Source organism: Chiloscyllium plagiosum, chromosome 34, assembly GCF_004010195.1.
Source record: "Chiloscyllium plagiosum isolate BGI_BamShark_2017 chromosome 34, ASM401019v2, whole genome shotgun sequence".
Taxonomy (NCBI): domain Eukaryota; kingdom Metazoa; phylum Chordata; class Chondrichthyes; order Orectolobiformes; family Hemiscylliidae; genus Chiloscyllium; species Chiloscyllium plagiosum.
In genome coordinates, this window is record NC_057743.1 from 11,558,534 (window position 1) to 11,580,814 (window position 22,281).

Consider the following 22,281-nt stretch of genomic DNA (forward strand, 5'->3'; position numbering starts at 1 on the left):
AGCATCAGGAACGCCAATGCTGCTAAGACTCAGCTAAGCAAGAGAGACAGTTTATTTCAGGGGTCAAGTAAAGTTTGGTGTAGAAAACATGGAAATGGCCCTGCATGGTCAACATGAGGTCAATATGAGGTGGGGTCCAGCGATGGACGAAGTTCAGGTAGGTGTGATAGTCTTGAACAAGCATGTGAACCATATGAATGCTGTAAACTTGCAAACGGTGCTGGAACAAAACATGCTGGGTTCCTTGACAGCCTTTTCAACTGTTTGGGAATCCGTGGGTACTCCCTCTTTGTTAAATGTTGAAGGTATCTGAGATTCTGAGGTGGATATGGTGGATGTCACCACCTTGACACCTTTACTGGCTGAAGAAGAGAATTCATTTCTTCTTAGATGCTCTGGGTGCAAGAGGCAAGCTACTGTATGTGTTGCAGGCCACCAAAGTTGGAGGAACCTGACCTGGTGCTAAAACGTCTCAGGAGGAGCTACAAAAAAGAGAACTGGTCGATGGGGGATTGTAACAAGGTCAGCCAGGTGGACAAATGGAGAGCTGGGTCTGAGGGAGCTGGATGAGTGTCAAGGACTTTCCACATGTAAATAAAGGGTGACTGGGTGACAGGTTACCTGCCAGCATGGAGTTATTTTAGGTTACATAGTGGGAGGCAATTGAAGGTGGAAGTAAGAATTCTTTGTAATGTACAGAATGTGGGACTAGAAACCCAAATCAAATCAGATCAACCATGCTTTTATGAAATGGTGAAGCAGGCTTGTGGGGCCAAGGCTGTTCATGTGTATGCTTGTATGTAAACTTAGTTTGGTGTCAAATAGGTTATCAAGATTAGAACAGTCTGGTTCAATCCAAGATGGTGGCTGAAAGGGTCAGTGCATTGTTTACAGTCAAGATCAAGGGAGGAACTTCAATCTTCCCAATTTTTAATTAGAGGCAATTTCATTTCATGTAGGAATGGAATGGCAGACAAGCAATCTTAAAACACAGAGGCATTGCAGGGTGACAAGATTAAACTGGATGTTGCTGGCAGAGCGGTTTCTTGTGTGACTCATGACAGCAACTTAACTTTTACGTTTTACCACTCGGAGACATACCATATTGCTGAGTTCCCTTGATTCTGATTCTGATTCTGAAAGGGCATTCCAAATTGACACTATAATTTGGAATTCCAGTGCAACAAGGGAAGGTGGCACTGTCCTTTGATGGAGATAGCTAAGACTTCCATCAGTCTCTTCCAGATAGGATCTTTAAACTCTATGATACTTAAAAAAAGGCAAGCCTTCAGCTGCATTATCTAATATAACTTCATCATTCAATACCACAATTTGATAAAAATGCTCAAGTATGATTTGCTTTTCATAAATTCATATTAATTAACTTTAATTAATCAATATCCTTCTAAATCTTTACAGTTTCAATTCCTTGTGGAATATGGCAATTTTCAACTGCTAAAGTGAGCCTTTAACAAGAGGCTTACCTATAATATTACTAAATAACTATAATGTTATTAAGTTATATAATGGATGTTCAAAACACAAGCTTAAAATAACTTTTGAGAACAGATGTGGGAAGACAAGCTTGGTCTAATAAAATGAACAAAGCAGTGGCTTCAAAAGTCTGTTTTGTGGCCTGGATGAAAATATATCCCGGATCTTATGCCCTTTTATAGTGCCATGGGTTTTAACTTCTTTCATGATCTAAAAGGTTGCTTTATCAAATTTGAATGCATTTTAGTTAAATACTCTTAATCTTCAGTTTCTCTCAATGTCTGATTTTTCTTCAATTGATCTTCAATCTCTACCAGTTTAACAGGTATGCCTGCCTGTTTTGTCAGAAAAATTGGGGGAGCTACTTGAAGGTCTCATCCTGGACCTTTGTAAAAACTGTCATTCATAGGTAAGGTTACATAGAATCAGTGGTAGGATTTTCCTGTATCTCATATATTAGTCTTTTGGCCTTAGAGAGGTGTCACAGAGTGTTGGCTAGTGCAGTTGAGCCTTCTGTGACCACCAAAGAAAGAAACGGTATTAATTTTTCAGAGATTTCTGCTCAATTTTTTGTTTCTGTGCCTATGTACATAATGTGGAAATCTGGTGGGGCAAGTTCATATGTGAGAACACCAATGGAATCCAAACCCAGCATGGAGTCAAGATGGATAGAGGAGAAAATTGAAAATGGAAAAAAAAGGAACAATTTCAACTCCTCTCGAATATTCTTTGTCTATTGATTTTGACACACATCTGTTTTTGATGCATTCAGACAAAGGACCTTCACTTTTCCATTCGTTGCAACCTTTACATTACTGATATTTCTTTTGGTCGTAATCCTCTTTAAAGTAACAGCTCTGATCGAATGACTTCTCTCAGTCGAGTGTTCTTTAGAGTTTTTATTCTTTGCAGAACAAAGAACCCCATGCATGATCTTTAAGCAGATTGTAAAATAAGAAATAACCTGAATGGCTTACCACTGAGAAGCTTTATTGTTAAGACAGGATTTACCAGCATGCTTTCAGCCTTTGTGATGGATATACCTCAGTTCCAGCACCTCGTGAACTACATTCCTGCTATGACTCAAAGAACAAAATGCTTTTTTCTCAGCAAACACTTATATAATCCTCCACACAAAATCTAAAAACAAACATTTAGTGGGGAAAGAAAAGCAGAGAGCTAGAGATTGATAAGGAGATTAAATTTATTGGATTTAACAAAGACAACAAAGCTAATTGAGCTGCACTTAGAACTGTGCACCTTAGGTTTTGTGTTCTACTTTAAGAACTGTATCAAGGCAATGGAGACGTGGAGGAAGAGTTCTAATATATTGATAACGAAAGATCCAGGATTACAAACAAAAGCTACTGTAGTTCTACTGACTACAGCAAAGGGTATTAAAATGAGACCTTAATTAGGTGTTGGAAACTATTAAAAAAATGAGAAAATGTTTTGACTGTTTGGTAACATTGATAATCAGTTTCTGTTCAGTCCAGAAGTGCTTTCGGGATATTCCAGCGATGGCAGTAGTGTTCCTTTAAAGAGCCTCTGCCATGCCAGTCAGTCTTTTACTGTTTCTCCAGTAAACTGAAGAGCATAAATTTAAGACAGTCATCAAAACTGTATGAAAATGAAGTGGGATAGGAATGTGTCTAGGATAAGTCTTCAGGGGAGAATTATCCAAAGTAGGATATGGTGCAGCGACAAACGAATCAATGGAGGAATAATATGTTGAACAGAGTGTGGTTGAAGATAAGTAAATTTGGTGCTTAGAAACCTCGTAATGTTGCATTGCATAATGAGACCACAAAACTGTAGACCACAATAATGGGGAGGCAGGAAATGGCAGAGGATTGAATAAATACTTTGCTTCGGTCTTCACAGTAGAGAATATTAATAGCAAATAAAAATACTACATAATAAAGGACTAATCGTAGAGGGAGAAGTAAGTAGACACAGTAACTAACACTAGAGAAAAAGTAGTCTGAAAACTAGTTAGCTAAATGCTGATAAGTCCCCTGGACCTGATGGGGTGTTCCCTAGAATTTTAAGGGAAGTAACTTCAAACATAACGGATGCATTGGCAGTAATTTAAGTTCTGAGAGGTTTGGAAAACTGCCAATGTAACCAGTTTATTCAAAATGGGAGGGAGGTAGACAAAACTGGTAACATGGGCCAGTTATCTTAATATCTGCCATTAGGAAAAGGCTAGCGTCTTACAAGGTAAAGTTAAAAATCACAGCACCAGGTTATATTCCAACAGGTTTATTTGGAAGCACTAGCTTTCGGGGCACTGCTATTTCATCAGGTGGTTGTGAAGTATAAGATTGTTAGACACAGAATTCCCCTTTACACTCTCACTCTCTCACAAACACCCCCCACCCCCCCTATACACATACATACATACACATACAAGTGAATTTGTACTTGCAGAATTACATTTTATTTGCTCAAAAACTGCATGAATCCATGTAAAATTCTGTAAATCTATTTTTTAGATTAAAATTAGTCTGAACATTGTGGCCAGACTGTCTCACACAGGGCACCTCACACCTTAGGTGTATTATCTGAGCCAACGTGACACCAGTCGTTAAAGTTCACTTGAGATTGTAACTTTCAGACGTAAATCGCAGAACTTTAAAGAACTGAAACCAATGTATTCATTATAAATGATGAGACACTTAATAAACAATTCAGGTCTTTCTCAATATATAATTTCTGTTGCATCACACTGTAAGCTTTTGCTATAAATTCTATGTCTTATGACCTTATACTCCACAACCACCTGATGAAGGAGCAGTGCTCTGAAAGCTAGTGCTTTCAAATAAAACTGTTGGGAGTATAACCTGGTGTTGTATGATTTTTAACTTTGTACACCCCAGTCCAACACTGGCATCTCCAAATCATGACAAGGTAAAATTACCATAGGGCTGTTCTCTCATGAGAGAAACAGAAACAACTTGTAGTGGTCTAATCTGGGGTTACCGTGCCTCAGGTGAGGTTGAGAAGGTGAACTTCCATGGGAAACACAGACAGTACAGGAATTGAACCTGTGCTGTTGCTGACATTCTGCATCACAAAACAGCTGTCCAGCCAACTGAGCTAACCACTTGCTGCTGCTCCTGTGTCTAATATTTCATGGTCTGCCTTACCTGCCACCCTACTCCTTCACTACCTTTCTCTGTCAGAGTATGGCACCTATTGCTATATACTGGGGTGTTAGAGATTGGTTTCAGCACCATTTTGCTGCTGGTTGTGCACATTACTGAACTGCAGTAGGTTGCATCAGTTAGGAAGAAGATTGATTGGAAAATTCAAGCAAAGTGGCCAATTTTGTCTAGGTCAGAAAAGTGACAGTAACTAGATTACTACCGTATAGTTCCTGTCACAGGCAACAATGGCTAAATTACCTCTTACCATGCTGTAAAATTAAACTATCTCCCTTTAAGCAATTGTTGAATGGATTGACGTACAAGACTATTTAACCTGGGAGAAAGTGACTCCAGCATCTGCAGTTCTCAATGAGTGTGGTGCTGGAAAAGCACAGCCAGTTGGGTAGCATCCGACAAGCAGGAGAATTGATGTTTTGAGCATAAGGTCTTCATCAGGAATCCTTGAATGCTGCCTGACTGACTGTTTTTAACTTGGAGAAAGTAAGGACTGCAGATGCTGGAGATCAGAGCTAAAAAACGTGTTGCTGGAAAAGCGCAGCAGGTCAGGCAGCATCCAAGGAGCAGGATAGTCAACATTTTGGGCATAAGCTCTTCTTCAGGAATGAGGAAGGTGTGCCAAGCAGGCTAAGATAAAAGGTAGGGAGGAGGGAGATGGGGGAGGGGCTTTGTGGAGGAGGCCAAGAACCTGCATGTCCTTGGCAGAGTGGGAGGGGGAGTTAAAGTGTTCAGCCACAGGGCGTTGGGTTGGTTGGTGCAGGTGTCCCAGAGGTGTTCTCTGAAATATTCCACAAGTAGGGGAGACAGGCGACCTAGGAACCCTCCAATTGCAGAAGACCTGCAATCTTCTTCCTGACCTCTCCGCCCCCACCCCCCCTCCGGCCTATCACCCTCACCTTAACCTCCTTCCACCTATCGCATTCCCAATGCCCCTCCCCCAAGTCCCTCCTCCCTACCTTTTATCTTAGCCTGCTTGGCACACCTTCCTCATTCTTGAAGGAGGGCTTATGCCCGAAACGTCGAATCTCCTGCTTTTTGGATGCTGCCTGACCTGCTGCGCTTTTCCAGCAACACATTTTTCAGCTATGCTTTTAACTTGGTCCAAAAAGTGGTCATTTCTCAAGTTACTGTGGGAAATGGAAAATATGTTGAACTATAGAGAACAGGAGGCATTTTTTAGTCCAGTGTCTACATAATGAGGGATGCAAAGCTGTACACATTGCATCAATTGTTTATACCTTTTTAAAGAAAAAGTGAATAATGGTCTCAGCCTCATTGAAAATGGCTCTGAAAGAAGGTATCCTATATAAATGCAGGTAGAACCAGTGCAGAATGAATACATTCACCATTTACTGGGAATGATACATAAAGCAATTGAAAAAAATACATTGACAATGATAGACATTGTTAGAATCTAGGAGGACCTCCTTAGGTGTTTGCATAGTCAGTATTTTTCAGATCCATTCACAGTAGTGAAAGGTGCATTATAAATACAAGTCTTACTTTTTAACCTGTATCTGAACTAGAATATTTTGACATAGCATCAGGTGCTAAAACCATAAGACAATCGTGAGATTTAGGTGTAGAAGCAGACCATGTAGCCCATTGAAGCTGTTCTGCTATTCACTGAGAATACTGATTTGATAATTCTCAACTCTACATTCCGGCCTTATCCAAATAACCCACAATTACCTTGGATTTTTGCTTTTTAAAACAGTCCTGTGGTTAAAGAAAATCACAGATTCACTACATTAGAAAAAAAAGTTCTCAATTCGGTCTTAAATGGGAGATCCCTCACTGAGTTTAGGCTCTCCAATCCTAGACTTTCTCTTTGTGGGACAGTGTGTTCATATATACTTTATCAACACCACCAAAAATCTTACATGTATCAATACGATCTCCTCTTATTCTTCTATACTCCAATAAATACAGACACAACCTACTCAACTCTCTTCATAAGAAAATCCCTCCATACCCAGGATCAGCGTGGTGAACTTTCTCTGGACCGCTTCCAATACTAGTCTATCTTCTATGAGGGGACTAAAATTATTTACATTATTCCAGGTGTGGTCTGACTAGTGACTTGTCCAGTTTTAGCAACACTTCCTTAGTTTTATATTCCATTCAGATTGAAATAAAAGCCAACATTCCAATTGCCTTTCTTATTACCTGGTGAACTTGCATGCTAGCTTTCTGTCCTTCATTCACTAGGACGTCCAAATCCCTTAATACTGCAGTTTTCCCATTTAAATAATATCCATCTCTTGTGTTCTTCCTATTAAATGTATAGCCTCAGATTTTTATGCATTGTATTCCATTTGTCAAGTTTTTGCCCACTCACTTAACCTGTCTGTATCCCTCTGTAGATTCCTGGTGTCATCCTCACTACTTGATCTCCCACCTATTGTTTTTGTCATTTGCAAACTTGGCTAGAGTGTCACTTACCTTATTTAAGTCACATTTATGTAAATAATTGTGATCCCAGTTCCTTGTGGCCCTCCACTAGATACATGTTGTTATCTTGAAGAAATACCCTTTTTATACCAACTGTCTTCTATTAGTTAGTCAATTCTCTATCATGTTAATATACTATCTTCAACATCATTGGCTCATATTAAGTAAACTTACACCTGGCACAAAGGCCTTTTGGAAAATTCAGACATATTGGCTCCCTCTATCCACTGTTTGTTACCTCCTCAACAAACTGTATACTCGTTCCTAGTTACCTACAGATGCACAGAGGCCAGCCTCAGATCCACACTTATATTTCCTCATTGACTCATCCAGCCTGATTGCACAGTCCTTTTACAGATTTTGCTGCAGTGTAAATCGACTGTATTTTTGTTAACCCAGGAAATCCGTGCCCCTGTTCTCTGAGAATAATAAAGATTTGGTGTAATAAATTTATCAGGTGGGATTTCACCTCCTTGACACCATGCTAACTTCACTTGATCAGATTATAAATCTTTAAATGCTTTGCTATTACATCCTTTACAACAGAATTTAACATTCTCCACATGACAGACGTCAAGCCAACTGGCCTATAGTTCTGCCAACAGACTTTGTGGTGAAAGATGTCAGCATAATTTCACATTGTACACTTTTAGCTTGGTCCAGTTGCTATTTTAGAAAACGTTTATAAATACCATCAGAATCTGTTCGTAACAGATTTATCAAAGTACCCCTTTCCGCTCCATTTGCGATCAACTTCGTATTTCATTGCCCTTTTATGCTCTATTTTATACATTGACACCAGTTGCCATTTAAATATCCTGTGGTCAAATCTTTCAGTGGGCGGATATGCTGTCAAATCACTTTTTGATCCTGTGAGCTAGATTTCAATTGCGGCAAAATGGTTACGCAAGTACTTCTGGTGTTTATATAATGAACATGGTATCACTGCTTGCCAAGCTGTTTTAATGATAAGCTTTCTTCTATTGATAGAGGACTGGAAATTTTGTAAAATTTAAACAAAATTACTCAGCAGCTGCTAATCAGCTTTTTAACATCTCACCAATCATTGTATCGGAGAAACAAGTATTAAATGCACGGACAGCAGTTACCTGGAGGTGCCAATTCAATGCTGCAATAAAATTAATAACCAAAGAAAACTAAACAACATTTTTTAAAAGGTTTATTGTATAAAGCTTCTGTCACAGTGCAACAATGTCCAAGAAATTCTAGAAATTAAAACCAATCAAGTACATAATATTGACATGGAAATATTAATAGTCTGACAGCAAAGGTGGTCTTGATCAGTGCAGTCTGACCTCAATGCTTTATCTCTTTGGCCAACTGTGCTTGAAGCCTCTATAGAACAGAGAATATGAAAAATACATGAAATTAGTATGACACAATATAACTAGATTTTAAATTTCTGACCATTCAGGACAGGAAGGGGGATAAAATAAAGCTAGGTTGTTTGTAGTGATATTATAGAACATTCCTTCTTTCCATGACTTGTGAAAATCTCCTCCAATTGAAAACTTTAAATCTGAGATTGGTAAATTTCTGTTAAGCAAGACAGTTAAGATATGAGGAACCAAGGAAGGCAAATTGAAATTAATTACGTATCAGACATGATCTAATTGTGTCCTAGGCCCAACTATCTTCAACGACTTCATCAATGACTTTCCTTGCATCATCAGGGCAGAAATGAGGATGTTTGTTGATGTGACTGCACCATTCCTGACTTCTCAGATACTAATGCAGTAAGACTTGGACAATATTAAGTTTGGGTTGAAAAGTGGCAAATAACAAACATTCACACCACGTAAAATGTGAGGCAATGATTATCTCCAACCAGAGAGAATTCAACCACGCTGACATTCAATGGTGTTACTGTCACTGAATCCTCCATTATTAATTAGGGATGGGCCACCACAGCTATATCTCAGAAACTGAATGGAAGAATAGTGCAGGAAACTGAGGGGTTTTCTCTTAGGAGGAGAACTAAGGAGAACTAAGCCATGTGTTAAATTTGCCATTTATCATGAGTTACATAAATTTTCAAATACAAATAGAAATGATGTAGAAATTCAAGTCTGGCAGTATCCACCGAGTGTGTGTGTTGACTATACACTTGTAGCGTTCAATATTACTCCATAATATAAATGCCCAGTGACCAGCAAAGCTGAACATATCCTGCTGTAAGGACGAGACTTCAAGTGGAAGCTACTGTACAAACACTGACCTGTCTGATTTGCTATTAGGGAAAGTCATGCTTCTGTTTCCTGCAGATTGACGGTTCTTCTTTCCGCTTTTCTAAAATGAGAAAAGTTTAGTTAGGACAGACCTAAAGCCTTCAATTTCTAAATATTCATAAAACCAAATGACTGTATATTGTATTTCTTTAACTGGCAAAATGAGGTCAACATCACAAAAATACTAATTGATTTTTTTAAAAGTCTACTTAAAAAAATTTACTGGAAGTCATTTAATTAGGAACCATATGGAAGTGGATTTTTCCATCTAGTTATGGAACTAATGTAACGTAGGAACTTGTAAGCAAAAATGCTTGAATCATACTGAAACAAAACCCTGGTATATGAATGCATTTGGGCACAAGTTTGGACAGTTACAGTCCTGAGCAATATGGCTGGCATATTTTCTCCTTCAATCTTCTCCAAATTAGTTTGAACAGTGCAGTGATAAGAATCTGGTAAAGTTCTGTCTCAAGTAATTGGCTACCCAAATAAAACGAGGGGAGCTGATGGTGTATTGGTAATGTCAATGGGCCAGTAATCTAAAACACTCACACTAATGCCCATGGGATTTTGAAGTCCGAACACTACCATCAATTGTTGCAAAACTTCATCTGGTTCACTAATGTCTTTTATGGAGGAAAATCTGCCATCTTTATCAGGTTTGGCCTGTATTGACTCTCGAGTCCAGAAACATGATTGATTCTCAAAGTGCCCTCTGAAATGGCTAGCAGGCCATTCAAATTCAAAAAGCTACCCCAATACAATCTACTCCAGGGCACTGGGGATGGGCATTGACAATGATTTCCACATCCCACTAGAAAATTAAAAGAAGTCAGCTGAAAATTATTTTTCTAAAATAAAGGGGTGGATAAATGCTAGAAAAATAATTATTTTAAAAGGGTATAGGTAAATGAGACTAGGTGGACACAATTCAGAAAGCTGATGGAAATGCAATCAGCTCCTGTGCAGCAAAATTCGATGTCTCACTGAAAATCCATACAGCAGAGCTTAAAATTCTGAAATATGGAACAAGCTATTGATATGTCTACAGACCACAATCTGAACATAACCAAAATTGTAGCCAGGTTTAAAACAGTGATACCACACATGTGCATTATATATCATGCCTTTTTAAATAAGTAATACCACATGCCCTATTGTTGTTGATTTTGTTGTTTAAAAACTTATGCATGGGTCTGGGTGACTAGTTAATCATAGATGATGTTCAACAATTAAGGATAATAGCTTGTAATATCATAGAAGAAGAAAGACAATAAGCCTCTCACGTCTGAGTGCAGATCACAGAAAAACATTTACAATGATGTAGTTTAAAATCTACACGGAAGGACAGGATCTGTCAAATATCACACATGTCAATACTTTCTTATCAACTATGTCAACACACACTTCAAGTGACTGAGTACATACTCAATATCATCCATGTTATAGATAAAATGTTTATTGATATACAAAAGCTGTCACAATTTTAGGGTATCCTAAAATACTTCTCAAAAATCAAATCAATATCTTGAAATGCAATTATTGTTAAGATCAGATTTATGCTATGAATGACAAGAGCCAGCGAATGAACGATTGCCCTGTTAAATTGTTTTGGTAGAGAGTATTCAGGGATAAATATTGGTCAGGATACTGGGAGAATTAATTGTTCTTCAAAAATGATAGTCATTTAATCCTTTCTAAAACACACGAACAAGAAGTTGGGGCCTTGACTGAACAGCTAATTCAGGAAACAGCACTTCAGAATGCTGTATTCCCTCAGTACAGCTCTGAAACATTAATCATGTGGTGGTTTGTAGCCTCAAACATTTTGATGAGTGTTAAAAGTCCTTAGATACACTAAACTCTCACGCCAACCACTATTAATGGTTTGAGGAGAAATATTTTGCTTTAAAATGTTCAATTATATTTGGATATTTATTTTATTACTCAGATTCCTCATTTTATCATAAAGTCTTTGAGCATATGCAGACTATGTAAAAATAAGAGCTAGTCTCTAGATTTTATGCTTAGACTTTTCTTCCTCTAATTTGATCTGTTTTTGTTCCTCTCGGTCTCTTGCTGGGATACAATGTCACTGGTATACATTGACTCTTTGCTATTTTATCAAAATATTTATTCTTCATGACTGACGCTGGACACCAAACCCTAAAAAATGCCTGGGGTCATGAAAGGTTGTGCAAAGTATACCGAGGAATATTTTGGGAAAGATCTCATTCCACCAAGTCTTCAATCCCCTTCCACGGCAGAAAACCAACAGGGTAACTGTAGGCCTTTGCCATTCACCTGTCTGTGCTGATGCTGGAGGACAAGGTAGGATTGGCAGGATAACACCGCCCCAAATCCATTCCAATACCTCCTCTGCAAGGTCAGCATGCAGGATACAGATGAATGCATGTCAGGATAAGATCCTTGCAGTCACAAAGTCAAAATTGCCAGTTTCCAAATAGCTTCTTTAAAATGAATAATAAGAATTTTTAAAACAAGTTTTTACTGATCTTCAACAGGAAAGGTTGCATGAAAGATTTATATGTGCCAATTCACTAAAATTAAGATGAATTGCATGAATGTGTGAGTTGGCTTTTATCTATAAGGAACAAAAGCTTGTAAAATGGTGCAATTTATATGTCATATTCGGAATAGTAATTTTACCTTAGAATGAGGCACATCTGCTTCATAATTGGGATCAAACTGTGTGGATTCCTTAGACTTGTTGCCAGCTGGAAGGATGAAAATATTTTAACAAATGAACATTTTACATGATAAGTACATGTATCTCCTATCAGTTGAGCTGTTTTGATTATAAACTTGTTTATGTATGTTTATGGGGAAAGGAAGTTGAACAATTTGAAGTTGAACCCTTTGCAGCCCCATTACTCAAAGGCATAAGATTGCCAGGGAATAATTGGAGGATATTGGTCACTCACTTCTCTCTTACCCAAAACTGCCATGCTCCAAGCACAGCCATGCACTGAATGCCAAGCTATGCAACATGGAAGGTGTCATAGCTCAGCCTATTCCTTCCCATCTGACGTGTGCAATTAGAGACAACAATCTGACAAGAATCCTTGTATGGAGCAGAAACATGCAATGAATTTCCCCCTGCCCAGTTAAGGTGGTTGAGGCTAATCCTGATCCCTCCCCCCTACTGCCTTCTCAACTGATTAAAAACTAACTTGGTAAAAACAATACTGAATCTGAGATTTTCCTAATTTGCATTGAAATGGGAGATGGCACAGGGCAGGGTGACACTAGGCTCACGGACACACAAGATGGCCACTGAGCCATAAGTTGGCCACTTGACACACAAGATGGCCACCGCACCACAATATGGAGAGAGACAGCAAAGGAAACACTGACACTGCCTGGGGTCACCAGAATGCCAGCACAATGCACTCACAACCTAGTTGATTAGTTTAAAGAGGGTGGGGGAGAGAATACACGAGTAGCGTATACTGCCCGCAAAAGTGTCTGGGTCCAGCCAACATCTTTGATAGAAATACTAACAGCTTGATACGGACTCAGGACAGAGTGCTTATAGCCAGGGCTGCAGTAATTGTCTTTCTCAAGAGGAGAAATTAGCGCCCATCACTACAGCAATGGACTTCCGCATAGACATTGAAACTGACAATATCTGCACTGAAACTAACAATGACTGCGCTGGAACCGACAATGACTGTATCAAAACTATCAACGATTCTGCAATGTTTACAATAAACAAACTATGTTACAAAGAACTGCATCACTAACCTATTATGTTACAAAATGAGTTGGTATTATCCTACCAGTCCTATCTTGACATGTGCTCCGGGTTGGTGTCTTTCTCTCCCCCCCGGAGCTCTGGTATTTCCTTGTAAAATAAACTGTTGTTAAACCTGACTCTGACAAGAGGCTGGTGATTTTCCACACAACGATTGGCGCTGTGAGCAGGGTTCTTATTACTGGTGCCCTGGTCGAAGGTCACGATCGGGGGACCGGGGTAAGAACCAATTTGTACCTGCAAACGGGAAGAGTCAGACCAGGCCAAGGACACAGTTTAAAAGGTATACTCATTGTAATGTCTAACTTGCTACAGTACTGAGTTAAAAAGAAAAAATTAAGTGTATGTCTGTGGAGAATAAGTGTTAACTAAATTAACTATTTTAAGAACTTGCTGCTTGTGCTGAAACAGCCAGAGGACAAGGTAGTGCGTGTCTCAAAACACTGCCCTAAACCGGTTGTTAAGAAGGGTAGCCCCACCCACCCAAAGGTTGGGTTTGAAGTGGGAATTGAGGCGCTGAGGGCACTAGGAGTTGTGAAGCACAAGTGGTAAAGTCAGGTAACCTTGGACTCTGTAGGGGTGAACAACAGAGTCCAGTTAGAGTTTAAGTTAAAGGTTGGATGCTGTTTGTATTTGTAATTTCCAGTGTGGTGAGGAATAGGAGCTGATCACTCTGACCAAGAGCCAAACGTCAGTGGAGCACATGTTATCAAGGTGGGGAGCTTGGACACTGAGTAACCGTGATATCCTGTCAGTCCGTAGTAGAATGACAGAGCTTGAATACTGGCAGTGACTGGGAGGGTAAAGAATCTCACTGGTAAAGAGCACACCAGACTAGAGGCAGGTTTCTGGGCTGATCTGGACGTGTTGGGTCAGTCGAGGTGGCCGGGAGGGTTGAGGCGTCCAGGCAGAGAGCACACCCTATTGAGCCAGCATTCCCAACCGACCGGTAGGTACTGACTAATGGTGGTGGCCGGGAGGGTAGAGATGTCCCACCGGTAGAGAGCACACCTTCCTAGGAGGCTGCTATGTCTGTATGGACGGTGCTGGGACAGTATTATTGGCCGGGGGTGGAGAAGTCCCCACAGGTTAGGGGCACTTTACTGTTGGTGGGAACTGGGGGTACACAATCTGCTAAATGGCAGATCAAAATTTTTAAGGGGTTACTGCAGGTTCCCTTACTGAAAAATACATGGCAGACAGCCAAGGGTTGACAGAGCAAATGAAGAAAAATGTTTGGGATCCATTCCAGTCATTAGCACAACAGAGAGAGAGAGTGGATAGATAAACAAAAACAAACTAAAACTAAAAAGATTGAGGTAATGTTAGCATACCAATCAGCAGGCCTAATTGAGCAAGTGAGTGCCTCCATGTGTAGGTGGAGAATGGAGCAGGAACAAGTTAAAGAGCTGGAGGACAGAATACAAGAGTTAGAGCAGGGAACAATGTAAAATACCGTAGCCACTGCAACGGTATTATCCGGAACACCGCGGAACCACGGGAATCCTGAGGTCAGCAGAGCTGACAACCAGCTGCCATCATTCGTGAGGGTAAGGGAGAGGGGAGAATTTATGTGCCCACAGTAACGGGAGGGAGGAAATGTGAAATGTTGGTAGACACAGGAGCGGCTGTAACAATCACAAACTTACCCTTACCCCACACAAATAAAATGATTCACTTAACTGGGGTAGGAGGGGATAAAACACCAGCTTACCTAAGCGAAACTACCCTCATAGAAGTAAACATATACATATCTCCATGAAACTCTACGCAGGCCAAAATAATGAGGGCACCATAATGGGCAATAATCTCATGAAGAATATAACGTTCTAATCAGTTGAGCAAAAGGGAAATTGATTTGGCGCAGGCAGGGCGGTCGAAAGACTGATACTGGTAAACTTACAAGTCACCTTGAAACTATTAAAGTGGCTACTGTCACCAGTCGGGGCTGGAACCTTGAAAAGGGGATTCAGAGCCAGCCGTGCCTCAGTCCCTGGGGCATGGGCAGAAATAAAGTTAGATACAGGTCTAGTTAACATAGACCCAATAAGGGTTCCCGGACCAGAGCATAAGCCCCACCGACAATACCCAATAAAACCCGAAGCAGAACAAGCAATTTGTGAAGATAGTACATGGACTAGTGAGACAGGGAACCCTGAAAGAAACCGCAAGTACAACTAATTCCCCAATGTGGCCAGTACTAAAGCCTGATGGGAGCTACAGGCTCACCATTGATTATACAGGACTAAATAAGGTCACCCCCAAATTGCACACCATTGTAGCAGACCCCTGCACCATTTTAAATGGCTTGGCCCCTGAGCACAAGATTTTTACTGTTTTAGACATAGCCAACGGATTCTGGTCTATCCCGTTACACCGAGTCTCAGAAAAAAAAAATCACTTTTACAGAAAGGGACAGACTATATACGTGGACGTGCTGCCACAAGGGTGCCACAACAGCCCCACTGTTTTTCACAGGGTATTGAGCGACATTCTGAAGAGAATGGATTTACCAGAGGGTAGCACTGCCCTCCAATATGTAGATGTTCCAACTGTTCTACAGGTGTACATTAATGTATCTGAGCAGATTGATTAGAAAATAATACCTTAAAGTCAAAGGGTAAGCAGATGATGGACATTAATTGATTAATAAATTGTCTGTGAATGCATGTAAAGAGGAGAAAGGGCATTTGTGGTGTAGTGGTAGTGTTCTACCTCTGCAGCAGAAAGACTGGGTTTAAGTCCCACCTGTAGAATTCCTATAATAATGAAAAGAGGTCATTTGGCCCGTTGTCTGCACTGACCCTTCGAACTGCATCCTACCCAAACCCAGCCACCCTCCCTCTCTTCTCAACTCTGCACATCCCTAGACACTATGGGCAATTTACCACAGCCAGTCCACCTAACCTGCACATCTTTGGACTGTGGGAGGAAACCGGAACATGCCCATGCAGACATGGGGAAGTACAAAGTGCAAACTCTACACAGTCACCAGAGGGTGAAATTGAGCCCAGCCCCTGATGCTGTGAGGCAGCAGTGCTAACCACTGAGCCACCTGCTCCAGAGATGTGTAATAAAGTTTCTGAAAAGGTTGATTAGAAAATATTATACAAAGAGGAGACAGCTGTGACTAGGAGAAAATTGTGAATGAGTCAATAAACTGTTGCAGAGAAGCTCCGTATCCTGTTCATATTTAAGCTCAAAAGCTTGAGTCCATTTAACATCTACCAGTGGGAGCATATTTAAATGTCAACTGATTAAGAAATGCCTCAATACCATTGTGCAGACTTCTACTTTACGAATCAGCATTTTACGCTACACAGTGATGCAATAACAATCAATAGTGAAGGTAATGCCACAGTGGCTCCATCATTCTGCAGCCCAGTTAGGGAAAGTGGGGCTGCAATAGAGGGCGGCACGGTGGCACATTGGTTAGCACTGCTGCCTCACAGCGCCAGAGACCCGGGTTCAATTCCCGACTCAGGCGACTGACTGTGTGGAGTTTGCACGTTCTCCCCGTGTCTGCGTGGGTTTCCTCCGGGTGCTCCGGTTTCCTCCCACAGTCCAAAGATGTGCAGGTCAGGTGAATTGGCTATGCTAAATTGCCCGTAGTGTTAGGTAAGGGGTAAATGTAGGGGTATGGGTGGGTTGCGCTTCGGCGGGGCGGTGTGGACTTGTTGGGCCGAAGGGCCTGTTTCCACACTGTAGGTAATCTAATCTAATCAATAGCAAGTGAACTCCTGATCACAAACATGGCACATCCAAAACTGCACCTAGTCCAGATGCTTCAAAAACAGGGGGAGAAAACTGATACTTTTGTTTAAAAATACAACAAAGATACAACTATACAATGGATACAATTTACAGGCTGTATCCACATCAAGAATAGGTTCCGTTCTGGACCTCGTTTGTGAGTCAATTTGTACGCAAGTTGGAATGCATTGCAAGACAGCCATTTGTACATAAAGGAAATATTTTATATGACGGATCTTTAAAATTAAACCCCTGTATGGGATTCATAGGTCATACAATTATAAATTGTGGACCTCCTGTCAAGAAAATCCCTTCTTGTGGTCAATGGAAACAGACTACTTTTTGCCAAGCTTCACCTGCTGACCCACTCGATGGGAGGGAGGAGGAGATAACATGCAATTACCAGGTGAAGGACAATCTGGTTCCAGGATAAGCGTGAATATTAAAACTGAAGGGTAAGCCAGGCTGACCTGCAAAAACTTTGAAATCAGACTTGCTGTAATCGAACGGTTTGATGTTTTTGGGATTTTTTGGCTCCTCTGTTCCAGATTTTGACTTCTTCTTTTCTGGAGGTACTGCCTCAGTTCCTGCTCCACTCTTTGTTCGCTCCCTCTTCACCGACTGCTGTTCTGCTGCCATCTGAGAGTGGGGTGGGGGGGGGGGGGGAGAAGACATACTTGAGTTTGGATATACACTGGACAAAAACCCACTCCCAGCCACTTGACTTCTTCCCTAAAGTGACTTGGTCATGTAATACCTAAAGCAATCTATGAGACACAGTTTTTTGAAGATTTGAACTACAAATCAATAAAATATTCACAAGTAGGACACATATTTTCTTGAAGTTTTAATATTTGTATTTTAAATATTGAGTCTGAGATTTGAGTAGACTTGGTTTTGCTGATGGAAAGGGAACAAAGGGAAGATGACACCAAAGCATCATTGATACCGTGGCCTCCAAGCTGAAGAGAAACAAAGCAGGTCAGAAACAGAGGAAGTGGATAAAAACACAGCACTATAAGGAGAGACAGAAAGCTATAGTGTGGATGACCTACCCAAACTGGTATGATTACAGTAGTTAATAAGAGAACAAGCAATGCTACACATAACAATGAGAATCTATACCAGTATGAAGTAATGACAACTTAACTGTCTAACCTGGGTAGAAGCTTCTACTGAGTATTGTAATACAAGTGAAAACGTGACAAATGTTGTCACAAAGATGTCACAAGGAATTAAGGGCTACGGGGAGAATGAGGGTCAGTGGAGTTGAAATGCCCATCAGCCATGATTGAATGGCGGAGTGGACTTGATTGGCCGAATGGCCTTACTTCTGCTCCTATGTCTTATGGCAAATGAACAAAAACAGACACACAATAGATAAGTCAGGCAGCATCTGTCGAGAGCTAAATTTTGAGGAAGCATCTGGAACCAAATCTTTTAGGTAGTTGTATTTTCTTAGCAGATGTGGCCTGAGCTGATCAATGCCATTAGTGTGCTGTGCTGTTTTGTTTCAGAATTTACAGTTTTATGTTATTAAAATAACTTCTTGTAAAAAAAATACTTATTTGTTGTTGGTTGTACATTTTTCAGCATTAGATTCAAGGGGGTTATAGTTTGGAAGTGAGCTTTAACTTCTGAGCCTCGAGTGCAGAAAAGAAGCTGAGATTGAAGAAAGTGGTAGGAGGGAGAGAGAGAGAGAGAGAGAGAGAGAGAGAGAGAGTTGGGGTCCTACTTGGGTCCAGAGCACAAAAGCAAGTAGAAGAGGCAACTCGACTTACGGAAAGTAGAAATGACAGATTGTCGCAATAAGTTAAGTTCCTCTGTTACAATTGAAGCACAATGTTAGGGCTAAACAAGGATAAATCTCTATTTATGATTGCTAAACCCAAATCTCAGGAATATTGAGTGACTGAAACAAAATGCCCTATTTTGCAGGATTAAATTCCTTGTAGTGACTCCAACATAATGTATAAAAATACACTGCAACACACCTCCTCCCTTCACCCATCCCTACTAACCATCCAACTACTCACTTCACACATGGTTGGAGCAGCACTTTTACGCAACAATTTCACAAATATAACTCTGATACTGATTAGTTTTAAATTGTCCCTTTTGTGCTATTGATGGGATCAATAGAGCTATTACTAAGAGACAGTGCTTAAGTACTTCATATGAAAACACTGCAAACATCAACACAGAAAATCAATTTTGGGAAAATCTGTTCGTTAGGCCTTGCTGATAGAATCTGTGCACCTTTATCAAAGCCTAATTTAAACTAAGATTGCCTCATTTTGATCTCAAATAAAGAGAAACAGTTGTGTGTAGCTATATTTTCAGTACTAACAAAGGCACCAAATCTAACATGAAAATAGATAATACATGAACAATACTCAGCAACAGTTATTATTGGTTCTGACATTAAGATTAGATTAGATTCCCTACAGTATGGAAACAGGCCCTTCGGCCCAACAAATCCACACTGACCCTTTGAAGAGCAACCCACCCAGACCCATGCCTCCACCTTATATTTACCCCCGAATAATGCACCTAACACTATGGGCAATTTAGCATGGCCAATTCACCTGGTCTGCACATCTTTGGATTGTGGGAGGAAACCCACACAGACATGGGGAGAATGTCCAAACTCCGCACAGACAGTCGCTTGAGGCAGGAATCAAACCTGGGTCCCTGGTGCTGTGGGATAGCAGTGCTAACCACTGAGCCACTGTGCCGCCCAATAAAATGAGTAGATGCAGTGTTATAGGGTGGGCACTAACTATGTGAAATGGACTGGGAAGTTCACTTTTTTTTTCAACAACAGACAAGCTGTGGAGTTGCCATCTCATTATGCGCTGCATCATTTAAAGATTTCTAAATACATTTACAGCACCAATCATATTTATCTTCAGCCACATATTCTGCTCAGCAATACAATCCATACAATCACTTCCTCCATACAATCACTTATCATGTTAGCACATCCTACTTCAAGTAATTCTCTGCTGAAACTTGAAAATGGCACACTTTCACATTTGACTTCTTCACACAATCTATGTCCTTTCAAGCCCAAGTCTATCTCTCTTCATAACTTTTCTGCCAAACTCTTGTTATATTATGGGCACTAGCTCCAAGCTTCTCAATTAAAAAAAATTCCTCAACCTTACAATATTTTCTTCAATAGATTTTTTCATGTTCCAAAAATTCTGCTTGAGACATTTATTCTCTCAAAGTTAATTTTTCCTTTTCTCAGTCAAAAATCTACCATTACTTAATTGTTCCATAACTAAAATCCAGGGTGGCCTAACTGACCTGATTTCTCCGCCATTATAGGCCTACCTGGGCTAGGTTTTTATTTTCCCATGGGGTCAGGAACTGAATGGTGAAGTAAAGATAGTAACAGGTGGAATACTCATTTGTGTTGAAATCACAAAAATATCCAAATTAAAGCATCAGATTTGGTTCATCTTCAAATTAAACCCAAACTAACAAAGTAGACTTAAGTAAAGAAACAAATGGACTTACAGCAGCCTGCTGTCTGACTGAAGGAATCTCTTGTACTTCAGCAATATAATCCTGTTTTATCTGTTGTCGCACAACTAAAAGGCAATGACATAGTTCTCAGATAAACATCAATAACAATGAATTTCTCTCATTCTCAGCTCCTTTTCAGGAGACTTGTTGTGTAAATTGCTATGAAACAAGGTAGTGCAACTGTAATTATAGAGAACATACAACCTTTAGTGGGAAAAGTGTGTTGATTTTTTTTGGCCACTCACCTTAGGATGGTCTTACCAGGCAATGAGAAACACAGCAACAATAATATTAGGGATAAAAGGGACTGTGCTGCAAAAACAGATTGGGTCAGTGTAAGTATATTTCCTATGATAAGCATGTTCAGAAGTAATCTGATTAGTTGTGAAATAAAGAGAATTGAGGGCACATGTAAGGAATGGTCTTTTCCTCCAGGAATCCAGAATAAGGGGACAAAGATCGAGAATTTAAGATAAACTAAGTGGCAAAAGAAATTTCCACATGGTAGCCAGAATAAGGAACACTGCCACCAAGTAAAATAACTAGACTGCAAGAATATGTGAATTATCTCCATTGAAGAATTATGGAACCAAGGCAGGTAAATGGAATTAGGACACAGATCAGCCAATAATCTATTTGGAAGATCAGAACAGGCTCGAAGAACTTAATATCCAGTCCTGTTCTTGCATTTTATCAATGGAACCAATAGATGGCTTGTCGCTCGGTGTGTCAATAAATCAACCTATGTGGTGAATTGTGGACAAAAACTGATTTACTAACTCTATAGTTCAGTACTTCCTGCTATTCTATTGATCCAGTTTTGTGATCAACTGCCAGATGAACATCAAAAAAAAGAAAACTAGATTCATAGAATTTTGATAGATACTGATTGTGTGTAATTGATTAAATTGTTTCTGACAACCTTCAGGCTTTGGTGTGCTCTTTGCTTCCTTGGTTTGTTCTTGCTTTTTGGTGGCCTCTTTCTGTAGGTGCTCCTGGCTCAGCAACTTCCACCTGTTGCTGACCTGAAATTACACAAAAATATAAAGTTTAGATTGTATGATGCATACATTAGCTTTTTTCACCAAACTGTAAGTATGAAGCATCAATGCCTGCTATTTTAAAATAAACAATGACAAACAGTTTTGGTAATTCTGTATAAACTGTCGATTATTATGTGACTGGGCTGAAGTTATAGTACAACTGATGAGTTATGGCAATGATATAGTAACACAAATGAATTCAAGAAATTGTCATTAGCTATAAAATAATGCAATCTTCCCTCATTCCTTCAAATCCAAATTTGTTAGTCATAACTAGCAGAATCTTGTGGGAAAGACTCAAGTTCCTCAATCAGTTTCACTTTTAGGGGCATTTACACTGTTGGCCACTATACAATCACTGTATGACCCAGTGCAAATGATTACCCTTAAAAGCTGAGTATTATTCGCAGTCAGGAATATTAACATTTATGTTCTGCCCTCAAAATAGCTTCAGTCTGTGTTTTATTCTTTATTAAATAACACTTAATTCCATGGATCCTGAAAGTTTGTGTTGTGGATCCCCTATAAATACAGAGAAGGTCACCAAGGATTCCTTCTATACAGTGACAGCTTCAGGAGATTTGCTGCAAATAGCATTGTACTCTTGGGATCTCCTGTAAATACTGGCATGCTCTAAAGAGACCTGTAAAAGACAGAACACTTCCCAAGGGAAAACTTGTAGAAAATGCATTATCCCAGGGGATTTCCGGCAAATATAGATACCCTCTTAGGCAACATAAGAAAGTACACACATAAATACTCGTATATGCCTTGGGTATATCTTGTAAATAGTGAAACAT

At 39.9% G+C, this 22,281-nt stretch overlaps 1 protein-coding gene across 1 annotated transcript in view; it reads right to left on the minus strand.

Annotated features, from left to right (window-relative positions):
• Positions 1-8,281: 8,281 nt before the first annotated feature.
• Positions 8,282-22,281, minus strand: part of exosc10 (exosome component 10) — a 62,908-nt gene continuing 48,908 nt past the window's right edge. The window contains exons 20-25 of the mRNA XM_043675587.1: positions 21,361-21,463; positions 20,430-20,503; positions 17,372-17,540; positions 12,041-12,108; positions 9,358-9,428; positions 8,282-8,474 (exon numbers count right to left, since the gene is read on the minus strand). Of these exons, the coding sequence (XP_043531522.1) occupies positions 8,444-8,474; positions 9,358-9,428; positions 12,041-12,108; positions 17,372-17,540; positions 20,430-20,503; positions 21,361-21,463 (516 nt within the window). The 3' untranslated portion in view covers positions 8,282-8,443. The remainder of the gene's footprint in view (positions 8,475-9,357; positions 9,429-12,040; positions 12,109-17,371; positions 17,541-20,429; positions 20,504-21,360; positions 21,464-22,281) is intronic.